This window comes from Nomascus leucogenys, chromosome 22a (assembly GCF_006542625.1).
Source record: "Nomascus leucogenys isolate Asia chromosome 22a, Asia_NLE_v1, whole genome shotgun sequence".
NCBI lineage: Eukaryota > Metazoa > Chordata > Mammalia > Primates > Hylobatidae > Nomascus > Nomascus leucogenys.
The window spans coordinates 53,359,154-53,371,694 of NC_044402.1; the positions used below are offsets into that span (position 1 = coordinate 53,359,154).

The 12,541-nt window shown below is 34.6% G+C and overlaps 1 protein-coding gene and 1 non-coding gene across 2 annotated transcripts in view; one reads left to right on the top strand and one right to left on the bottom strand.

The window, feature by feature from the left end:
* TSBP1 (testis expressed basic protein 1) overlaps positions 1-12,541 on the bottom strand; it is an 81,056-nt gene that overhangs the window by 57,866 nt on the left and 10,649 nt on the right. The window contains exons 7-9 of the mRNA XM_030802820.1: positions 7,645-7,665; positions 7,117-7,137; positions 1,726-1,815 (exon numbers count right to left, since the gene is read on the bottom strand). Of these exons, the coding sequence (XP_030658680.1) occupies positions 1,726-1,815; positions 7,117-7,137; positions 7,645-7,665 (132 nt within the window). The remainder of the gene's footprint in view (positions 1-1,725; positions 1,816-7,116; positions 7,138-7,644; positions 7,666-12,541) is intronic.
* LOC115832566 lies at positions 4,867-4,975 on the top strand. The gene has a single exon (XR_004028097.1). It is a non-coding gene; the product is annotated as a U6 spliceosomal RNA (small nuclear RNA).

Genomic DNA, 12,541 nt, shown 5'->3' on the forward strand with positions numbered 1-12,541 from the left:
TTTACTATGATAGTCTAGTAATCATAGTAGGAATTATCTAGAAAGGGAAATCATTGTATTTGTTTGCTTATGTGTTTATTTTCTGTCTTACCTCACTAGAATCTATGCTGCCTATGAAATACTTATATTGTCTTAGGTATAGCAGCTGCAGTGCTCTAAATGATTTTCCCTTTGGAGGGTTTTTATGGCAAGCCTGTCTCACATGGGTCCTCTGCAGATTTTGCTGAAGAAGCTGAAGATTTGAGTTTATTGTTTAGCATGTTTCAACTCCCAAATATTTTACCCTTTCCGTAAGTTAGATGAAAACAAAGTAAAACTAGATAAAACATGTTTTAATTATAAAAGTAATAAAATATTGAGCTTGATAGCTTTCTAAGGGCACCTGTTAACAGTTGTATATACAACAAAACGGCCTTATTCATGGGATAAGGTTATGGCACAGTATTGGATTAGCACACTAATTCTGATATTTTATATTAATTTACATTTTAAGATTTTCAAATTACATTTTAAAAATTGAAGTAATATATTTTTAACATATGCATGATTTTCTAAATTCCTTGGAACAAACATTTTATTTCCAAACAATACTTTGGACTGGAAGAGTAAATACATTTAATGATGTCCTGGGGGTAGTGGGACAACCTCAGGACTTGGAGTCCAAAGGCCAGTGTTTAGAACCTCAGTTTTACTCTTTTGCTAGCTATATACCTTTGTCAAGTTAAATAATATCTTTAAATTTCATTTTTTCCTCATGTGTAATATCTGTAAATAGTCAAGAAACATGACTTACTTTAATTACAACCCTCTCCTTGTCCCCTACTCCCGTTCCCTGGTCTCTTCACAAACATCTCTCTTCTTCCCTCCTATTCCTAAGTTAATGAATTTATTACTGTTTTGCTGAAACTATGATTGCCAGCTAAAACCATTTTAATCCTCTCCTTATTCTTTAATTGGTGGACTTCTCATTCTTCGAAGGTCTCATTAATTTTAGAGAAAATGCTCAATGATGGGGAAGGAAAAGGAAGTGAGGGACAAGAGCTCAGCAGGGTTAGGGAATGTTCCTTAGTTCTGTGACACACTAAAGAGACTTAGAATTTGGAAATACGAAATTTCCCCCCTTGCTCTCCTAAAGGTAAATACAAACAAAAAATTCATGTGGTTGTCTGGCTCAAAAACTATCCATTTCTTTTTTTTTGCAGGGGACAGGGCAGGAATGAGTATCAGAACCAGGAACGCCTGGGAGCACCAAACCCTTAGTGTTGGTTGCAGCTCAGGGAGATAGGGAATTAGCCATCTCTTCCATTGCTGCCAGCCTGACTTGGGGATGCCTCAGGGAAAGCTGCCCTTTCCTGCTGGCCATGTAAAGCTTTAAAATTCTGAGGACACAGCTAATATCATTTATCCCTCATTCTATATTATCTTCATCCTCATCTTATTTTCCTTACTAACTTCTTGCTCTTATCCTTTATTTACTCTGTTTTTCCAACACTTCAGGTTTGGAAATTGCTCTCTTCATGTCATCATAATAAACCACTAGAAACTTGCATTTACTTTTGACTGATTATTGAAGTGTCTGGTTATGGAGAACAAAGAAATTGGAGAAATGTGAAGCTTAAGCTTCTGCTGTGCTGCAGCGAAGAAGTCTGGGAAGTTTAGGAAGATATCCTCTTGATTAAATGGGGCTAAATGTCAGCAGAATTGAAGAAAAGTAAAGGAACTTACCAATACTTGATCGAGACAGTGCTAAAATAAAACACAACAAAAGAAGAATGAGTTCTGTTTGTCCCAGGGAGAACTTAGATGCCATAGACACTATATTGCAGAAAGGTCGTGGGAAAGAGGATAGAAATGAGTCACAACTCATTTCCTGGTATAAATTGCAACGCAGTGTGGTGAGCAGCTGGATATCTACGTATGGATTGCAATACTTTTGTGGTAAGGTGGGACTACAAGATCTATGCAACCTGTCTTTCAATTTTGGTAAGAGAATAAAAAATATTTTTGGAGATTGCTAGTTTCTCAATCTAAGGACATTTTTCTGTCCCTATAAGTCTTCTTTCATTGGTGATGCTGCTGCTCTGTTCTTTCCTTCTCTAACTTTCCTCCACCTCTTCCTCTCTCTCCTTAATTTTTTTTCTTTTTTCCCTTTGTTCAAAAAGATTTTTTGTTACACCAAACAATTACCACCTAACTGCTTCAACAGGGGTTTCCACTTTCCAAAACTCACTTGTGCCCTGTGGAGATGAAGAATAGCAAGAGACCAAATCAGGAAGTTCTTGAATAATATTAGAAGCTAAAGAGTCAAAGTAGTGAAAGTATTTAGAACCTCGGGGCTTACTGAAAGGGTGCTTGCTATTGAGGGGAATATTTCATCCTCTCCTTTAAGTGATTACTTTGAACACGGTATTTTTTAAAGTTTATAAAGTAGGGCTGAGCTTGAAAACTAAAAAGAGAAGTAATATATTCAAGAAAAATATATCAAGAAGGAACCCATATTCTTGGTAATGAATGAGAAGTTTCACCACTCATGTGATACCTTGTTGGGGGACTGAGGCTTAAATACTTGATCACCAGCAGAAATCAAGGCCATAGGCCTCATGCATTGTAAGAACCTGGGATTATCTTCCTGTTTAATATGTTAGGTTACATGGAAAAAGGGAATTAATATTGCAGATGAAGTTAAAGTTGCTAATCAGCTGACCTTACAATAGGATGATGATTTTGGTATATCTGAGTGGGCCTAATATAATCACAAAGATTTTTAAGAGTGGAAGAGGGAGATAAAAGAGAGTAAGAGAAAGAGGTATTACAGTGGAAGAAGGGCAGAATGGTGTGATGTGAGGACTTGACTCATTTTTGTTCTCTTTGAAGATAGAAGAAGGGAGCCATGAACCAAGGAATGTGGCCAGCCTCTAGAAGCTGAAAAAGCAAGGAAACAGATTTGTTCCTAGAACCTCCAGAAAGAATGCAGTCTAGCTGACAACCTGATTGTTGTCCGGTGAGACATATATGACAGATTTATAACCTATGGAACTGATAGATAATAAATTTGTGTTGTTTTAAGCCATTAAGTTTGTGGTAATTTGTTAGAGCAGCTATAGAAAACTAATACAACATGGTTGACTATTTCTCCAAAATTCCCTTGTAGTTAGGTGTGGCTATATGCTTGAGTTCTAGCCAATCTAATGTTGTTAGAAGTGATATGAAAGTCATCCAGGCTTGTTTGTAAAGTCATCCACTCATGATCTTCAAGCTTTTTTCTTTCTGTTCACTTAATGTGGACTAACATGATGAACTTAGAAGCCATTATTTGAAGGTGGTGGAGTCATTAGTTTAGATGAATTTGAGTGCCTAAGACATTGCTGAGAGAAGGGCCATCTGCCAATCTAGAATTCTTGTTTTGGACTTCTCATAAGTAAGAAATAAAATTCTATTAGGGAAAACCACTGAGATTTTAAGATCCGGGGCTAAATCAGTGCAGATGAGAAATATAAAAGAGAAGTTGCAAGATCTGAAAGATGGAAGGAAAATCTTTACATACATAGTAATTTTAGAAGTAGAGACTACAGTTTGTTGTTAGATAGATATAGATATAAATATGGGCAAAATTCATAGCAATTAAAGTTAAATTTTTCTGTAATTAAAGAAAGATTGAGTCCACAGAATGGAAACTCTTCAATGTTTATGAGTGTGAGATTAACTTCATTTATCCTGCTCAGAATAAATGGAAGCATTTGGGATTTTCCATTGTGGGTATGAGATTCACTTCATTTATCCTGCTCAGGATAATCTCACACTCATAAAAAGTTAATCTCACACCTATAAACATTATAATTAAAATGCAGAGCACAAAAATAAAGAGAATCTTGAAAATATATTTACTTAGGAACAAACATCAAACTAGTAATAGATTCTTATCAACTATAATAAATAATAAACAATAAGCAAATGGAATAAATCTTCAAAGTACTGAGGGAAAATAATGTTCAATTCTATACCTAGCTAAATTTTCATTTAAGACTGAAGGTGAATTAAAGCTATTTTCAGCCATATGAAGGCTTAGAAAATTTTTCACATACATGTAGAGTTTAAAGAACCAGTAAAGGATTGTATTTAGGCAAGAAATAAAAGAGAAAAGACACAGGATGTAGCAAATAATGTTAAGCAAAAACAATGCTGAAATATTGTTGTAAGTCTAAGTAATAATTAATTGTGAAAAATAAATGATTATTTTGTCTTTAAAAAGAATACCACAAACAAGATGGAGAATGTGGAAAGAATAGTTTGGGGGGAAGATGGTCAAATAAAGGTTATTATCTAGTGTTGGAAGAAGATACTGATTATCTTTAAGTTTTAAAGAAAAATTAAATAGTATGCATGTTACAAATATCAGGATACATAAAACAAAATCCAGAAAAACACTAAGTAAAACAAAAGAAACAAGGAAATCTAATATACTAGCAGAAGGTAGGAAAGAAGATTTAAAAGTGAAAGAACAGAGCATAGTACTGTAAGTTGAAAACACAATATAAATTGGAAACATTTAGATAAACATATAACATTTCACAATATAAAATGAACTAAATTCATCTATTAGGAAACAGAAAATTTTACATTGTTAATATGAACAAAGTCAAGCAATATGCCATTTAAAAAAGACACAAGACAAAAACAAACTCTTAAGGTTCAAAATAAAAGGATGAAAAATAGGCAAATACTAATTAAAACAAAGGTGTTAGAACAATGTTAATATCAGACAGTGTAGAATGGAAGCAAAAAATAGTCATGAGGATATGACTGGATATGAGGATATGAGTTTCAGCAGCATTTAGAAGTTACTTAGATACTTATATCAGAAAATAAGAGCTCCCACTTTGGCAGCATATATACTAAAATTGGAATGATACAGAGAAGATTAGCGTGGCCCGTGTGTAAGGATGGCATGAAAACTCGTGGTGTCCCATATAAAAATAAAATAAAAAAAGAAGATGAGAAAGTCTGGAAATTAATTAAGAGTTTCATATAGCAAGCTAGAAAAAGGAACAAAAATAAAGCAAAAGTAAAGAGAAGGAATTTTACCCATAGATATACATAGCCCAAGCTACGACAAGAAAATGGTTTCAAGAATTGGAAAAGGAAACTCAAGATTATCAGATTTTGCAGAAGACATGATTTTTTACATATAGAATTCAAGAGAATCTGAAAATTATTAGAACTCTAAGAGCACAGCAGGGTGGCTAGATACAAAATCTACTCTCAAATGTACAACATATAACTTATATTCCAACAATAATTATTTGTAAAATCCATATAGAGAGATAGTATTCACATCCGAAACAAAAAGCAAGTATGTGTATAAGAATTAATCCAACAAAAGACATGCAAGACCTTTCTGAAGAAAATCATATTACATTATTGAAGATTATATGAGAAAATTTGAATAGTAGGCAACCATGTTAATACATGGGAATAATTGATTTTACAAATTAATCTACAGACTCAATGAAATTTCAATGAAATCCTAATATGACTCTTATGGATTTTGAGAAATTATGAAATTCTCATGTAAGAGAAAAGGTCAAAGAATAGCCAACACATTTCTGAAAAAGAACAAAGATAATGTGCTATTTTTTATAATAAATGTTATAAAGTTTTAGTAGTGAAAGCAATGTAGTATTGGTTCAGTAAAAGACAAAAGATCACTGGAACAGAAAATAAAATCCGTGGAAAAACGAAATATATAAGATGAAGATGGCATTACAAATCAGCAGAGAAAGAATGCACCAGTCAATAAATCTAGTTGGAACAAGAGGAGAAGAAATCCCTCTAGTTGGTTTTCCAGATGAAAGGAAAATTAGATCTCACCTGTATTATTTCTAAAATCACTCACCAAAACCAAAAAACAATTAACAAAGCCCCATTTGGAATAAAGGCCTATATGTAGAAGGGGAAATTTTAAAACTATTGAGAGAAAGTATTAGATAAAATCTCTGTGATACCCAGATAAGGCCAAAGAAACAAAAAAGCAGAAACTCTGAAAGAAAACAAGAGATTGACAAATTTTATTACAATAAATTGTGTGGTGTTGGGGGAGAGTGAGTAGAGGCCTTCTAAAAGTCAAGAGACAGCATAAAAATTTAAAGCTAAGAGACAGACTTGGATGAGATAATTGCAAATATTTAACATAACATGTAAAAGTTGATCTTTCATAATAATAAAGAATTCCTACAGATCAATAACTAATAGATAAACGGGTAAAGTAAATGAACAAGCAATTTATATAGGGTGAAGCCTAACTAGCTAGTAAACCTATGAGAAGATACTCAATTTCAGGAGTGAGCAGGGAATGCAGATTTTAAAAATTGTATATGTATTCAAGTGGCAATAATAGAAAAACATGACAAAATCTGGGATTGTTACTAATGCAGAGAAATTGGAAACATTTATTTATTTTTGTATGCCTCTATGTAACTACCAAGGAGCTTAATTAATAGCTAGTAAAATTTAAAATATGCATAAATTACACAAATGCTCATATACAATGTGAACACTAATCCTACTTCAGGGTATGTACCCTGGATAAACTCTTTTCCATCTACTTAAGGACTATCTTTGCAGCATTATTTGTGATAGCAGAAATTGGAAACATTGAGAACGCATCGGTAGGAGAAATAATAGAAAAATATTGTATATTCATAAGGTGGAATATTATTCAACAAAGTGTATAATCTGGATTTCAAAACTACATTTTGGGAGAAAAATGGAAATCGTAATGATACTATCGGACAGATGCCATTTTTGTAAAATTAAACATTAAAAAAAGATACTATATTTTGTTCAGTGATAGGTAGAGACTATAAATATATGTAAATAGACTTAAATATTTAAAATATATTAATAAGCCTTTGGGAAGAAGGGAGTGGAATATGTCTATGACAACTTGAGAAATATGACAAGAATATTATCAATTTGTCACATCTAAGTTGTGGATATACAAGTGTTAATTATTTTTATACTTAATTTTAAAAACTTTCTTAAAAGAAAAAATACAGAAAAAATAGGGCTTGCAAACCAGATGACAGTGGAATTGAAAGAAAACTACAAAGCACTTACCTAGAGAGTTGGCTGATGGTGCTAAAATACACACAGAAAACATGAGGTGAATCATGAGAATTTGGATCCCTAATCTTTACATATCAGCTTCAGTCGCTGTCACCCCCTTCTCAGGAGTTGAAGTCTAGGCCCTGGGAGTCATCACTGATCTGGTGATGGGTACTGACGGCCACTCCCACCAGCTACTGCATATGCTTTCCATCTCTAAAAATGGGTTTAATTTTTAGTAGGCAGATGCCATTCCTACTGCCTTAATACCTCCCTCCCTTTTTTCCCTCTCTATTTTCTTCTCTCTCTCTCCCTTTTATCTTTATTACTTTCCTTTTCTCTTGCTCATCACTTCTTCTATTGTTTTCCTTTTCTCCCAGCCAGATCATTCTAAACCAGCACTAGAAAACTTTATCTATTGCTTAGTATTCATATGACTTGTCATATGACAGGATTTCTCTTTCCTCCAAAGCATTTACAATCTAGGGAAATGTTGCTAATAAGAAGCAAATTTTTGTTGAGAAGCAAGATAATACTTACTGTGATCTCTTTTGGATCCCTCTGAAAACACAAACGAAAGAAAAATCAATTTGGATATTCTATTTCTGTAGTTTTGGTATCACTACAGAGGATTACCCAATCAACACTCTCAAATATCCAATTAGGCAAGAAACTGGAGACAAAATCTCCTCATGGCTTAATTTATAAGTTTAATAACATAAAAAAAACAGGCAAAGATTAATTAAGGTAAATACATGTAGTGAGAAGAAATAATAAACTATACATACAAACATTAAAACAGAAGAATGTATAGTTATAAGGTAAGTTGAGGTCAAATAAAAGAAGGAATGGCAAAATATTTACTCAGCTGACTGAGAGTTCAAGTTCAGTGACAATATGGCAAATTATAATGAATGCAAATGTGCATATTGATTGCGACTGAATGTGCATCCTGTGATCTAAAACTTGTTTCTTAGTGATGTCATGGAAACAGACTTTCTAAAAGATCTGGAGACAAAGCAAATTACATGAAAAACTAGTCATGTTATCACTGTTGTTTTCATAAAAGTATAAAAGTAAATAGTAATATTGATGCTTTGTAGTTGATTTAAATTATGTTGAATCATAATATCATTTGATATTTCACTAAAGTATAGTTAAAGATCTACTCAGAAATGTAAAGACAATAGTATTTTTTTTCCTGCTTCTTTTCTGAAAATGAGTGCTCTCCTTCCATACTTGGCAGTCATTGTGATGGGAATTAAGTACAAAACACATTCTCTGCTTTATAATAATGTTTCTTGTTTCTCATGGTTCTATGGGGATTTTAAAAACGGTGTCTCACGCCTGTAGTCCCAGCACTTTGGGAGGCCGAAGTGGGTGTGTTACCTGAGGTCAGGAGTTCGAGACCAGCCTGGCCAACATGGTGAAACCCTGTCTCTAGTAAAAATACAAAAATTCGCCGGGCGTGGTGGTGCATGCCTGTAATCCCAGCTGCTCGGGAGGCTGAGGCAGGAGAATTGCTTATGCCTGGGAGACGGAGATTGCAGTAAGCCGAGAATGTGCCACTGCACTCCAGCCTGGCCTACAGAGCAAGACTCTGTCTCAATGAAAAAAAAAAAAAAAAGGGAAAATACATCAAGATGTTAATAGAGTTGCCACAAAAATGGAAAATACCACTGAGATGCTGAACACTTTAATATGCTGCACTTGAAATTTCTTATAAAAACTTTCATGTGCTGCACTTACATTCGCTAGAAAAATACTAAGAATAAATTTAATTTCAAAAAAATTTTGGAATAACCGTGGCAGCTTTTATATGTGATATATTTAAGTTAAACTAAACTTTGAGTACTAAATTTCATGTACCTAAACTAACATAATGACCTTACCTAATATTAATATCTTCCTGCCAGAAGATTTCTATAGTCTCAAGTTGACCAGTACATTTATATTCCTATGTCTAGAAATAATAGAGGGAAGACTAGTAGGGCGTGGGAACCTAGAAACTTAGGATGACTGAGATTTATAGATTATGTTAGGGGGACTGGAAAGTCATAGAAATAGTCATTTGGGTTTATGAATTTTAAAGTATGACTTATTAAAACAACAATAAAATGTTTACTGATTCAAGTTTTTCCTTAAGAATGCAAGGGAGCCCAGATTAGAAAGATACTAAGATTGTAGGCTTGTACACTAAAGATCTGTAAACAGGAAATTAAAAATTAAGATATTACTAAATTACATAAGAATAAACTCTCTGACTGCCTAAAATTTGGAATTAGACAATTCTAAATTCCTACCCAGGTCATCACTTGCAAGTCCTGTGGCCTTGGGCAAGTCATTAATGTTTTTTAAGCATAAGTTTCTCTTCTGTAAATTAGGGATAACAATAGTAAATTACTTTATGCATTTAAGAGCTGCTTATTAAGGATCTCCCTCGCTGTGGTGAGGTGAATAGACTATAAGAAGGCAAGAGGAGTATCAAGGAAACAAGGTAGGAGGCAAGAGATATTGGTGTTTGGGCAAGGATTTTCATGGTGGTGGAAGGTGGTTTGATTTGGAGTATAATTTGAAAGCATCAGAGATGGGATTTGATGGTGGATTGGATGAAGAGAGTAGGAAAGGAGTTAAATATCATTCCAAGGTAGATAGTCTGAACAATTAGGTGAATACAGGTGCTAGCACCAGTGTGTAGAAGGGATTAGGGCTTGGGTTTTACACATGTTAAGAGTGAGATGCCTTTCATATATCTTCAGGACACGTGTGCTATGATTATATAGGTTGGTTCACTGCACAAAGGGTTAAGGGAACTGAAATCCCCAGCAGTGTCTCCGGGGTGGGGCTGCATTCACTTGCAGGAAGGAACACCTTTTCCTAATATGCACCAAAGCAACCTGTAGGCTACTGGAGGCCTTGGACAACCAGGGAGGGATTTTTGGGTAGCTCATCTTTGTGTGGTTGACAGGGTTATTTGTAGATATTAAATATTAATAAAATGAAAAAAATGCTCACCTGAGTGACTAACATATAGTAGGTGCTGAGTACATGTTAATTCTCCTCCCTTCTTATGGTGTGTAGTTTTATTTTGCTTATCTGTGTACCCTTAAATTCCTAACATTGAGGCTAGCTTCTTGCACTGGTTAAATCTGGTGTTCTGGTGGACTGTTACTGAAGAGGTTTTTTCCCAAGAAATATGAGATGTAAATGACAACAGTAGACAACAGCAGCATTTCTTTGCACCCTTGGAATTTTATTGCACAAGTCATACCTTAATGTGATGAACTTTTAAGAATTTATTCCTTGATTTCTTTTTTTTGTTATTATACTTTAATTTCCAGGGTATATGTGCACAACATGCAGGTTTGTTACATGTGTATACATGTGCCATGTTGGTGTGCTGCACCCATTAACTCGTCATTTACATTAGGTATATCTCCTAATGCTATCCCTCCCGCCTGCCCCCACCCCACAACAGTCCCCAGTGTGTGATGTTCCCCTTCCTGTGTCCAAGTGTTCTCATTGTTCAATTCCCACCTGTGAATGAGAACATGCGGTGTTTGCTTTTTTGTCCTTGTGATAGTTTGCTGAGAATGATGGTTTCCAGCTTCATCCATGTCCCTACAAAGGACATGAACTCATCCTTTTTTATGGCTGCATAGTATTCCATGGTGTATATGTGCCACATTTTCTTAATCCGGTCTATCATTGATGGACTTTTGGGTTGGTTCCAAGTCTTTGCTGTTGTGAATAGTGCCACAATAAACATACGTGTGCATGTGTCTTTATAGCAGCATGATTTATAGTCCTTTGGGTATATACCCAGTAATGGGATTGCTGGGTCAAATGGTATTTCTAGTTCTAGATCCCTGAGGAATAGCCACACTGACTTCCACAATGGTTGAACTAGTTTACAGTCCCACCAACAGTGTAAAAGTGTTCCTATTTCTCCACATCCTCTCCAGCACCTGTTGTTTCCTGACTTTTTAATGATTGCCATTCTAACTGGTGTGAGATGGTATCTCACTGTGGTTTTGATTTGCATTTCTCTGATGGCCAGTGATGATGAGCATTTTTTCATGTGTCTTTTGGCTGCATAAATGTCTTCTTTTGAGAAGTTCTGTTCATATCCTTCGCCCACTTGTTGATGGGGTTGTTTATTTTTTCTTGTAAATTCGTTTGAGTTCATTGTAGATTCTGGATATTAGCCCTTTGTCAGATGAGTAGATTGCAAACATTTTCTCCCATTCTGTAGGTTGCCTGTTCACTCTGATGGTAGTTTCTTTTGCTGTGCAGAAGCTCTTTAGTTTAATTAGATCCCATTTGTCAATTTTGGCTTTTCTTGCCATTGCTTTTGGTGTTTTAGACATGAAGTCCTTGCCCATGCCTATGTCCTGAATGGTATTGCCTAGGTTTTCTTCTAGGGTTTTTATGGTCTTAGGTCTAATATTTAAGTCTTTAATCCATCTTGAATTAATTCAATGAGTAGTTAGCATTTGTGAGATCTGGGATGTTGAATTTCTCTTGACTACTCAGATTATTTTTTTCTTTTCTTTAGCTTTATTGAGGTATAATTATAAAAATTATATATATTTAAGGTGTTACAATGTGTGATTCTAATATATGTATACATTGTGAAATGATTGCCACAATCAAGCTAATTAACATATCTACCACTTCAAATACTTACTTCTATTTTTCATTTTGTGATGAGAATATGTAAGACCTACTCTCTTAGTAAATTTCAAGTATATAATACATTATAGTCACCATGCTGTACATTGGGTCTCCATAACGTATTTGTTATAAAACTGCAAGTTTGTACCCTTTGGCCAACTTCTGCCCATTTCTTCCACCCCCTAACCTCTGGTAATCACCTTTCTGCTCTCTGAGTTCAACTTTTTAAGGTTCCATATATACATGAGATCATGTAGTATTTGTCTTTCTATGCCTGGCTAATTATACTTAGCCTAAGGTCTTCCAGATTCATCCATGTTGTCACAAATGGCAAGATTTCTTTCTTTTCCTAAGGCTGTATAATATTTCTTTGTGTGTGTGTGTGTGTGTGTGTGTGTGTGTCTGTGTATCACATTTTCTTTATCCATTCATCCACTGATGGACACCTAGTTTATTCCTGTATCCCGGGTATTGTAAATAATGCTGCAATGAATATGGGAGTGCAAATATCTCTTCAATATAATGATTTTTATTTCCTTTGAATATATGCCCAGAAGTAGCATTCCTGAATCATATGGTAGTTCTACTTTTAATTTATTGGAGGAACCACAATACTGTTTTCCATAATGGCTGTATTACTTTACATTCCTAACAACAGTGTACAAGGGTTCCTTTTTCTCCATATCCTTGCCAACACTTGTTATCCATTGACTTTTTGAATGCATCCCATCTGGTGTGAGGTGCATTTCCTTGATGATTA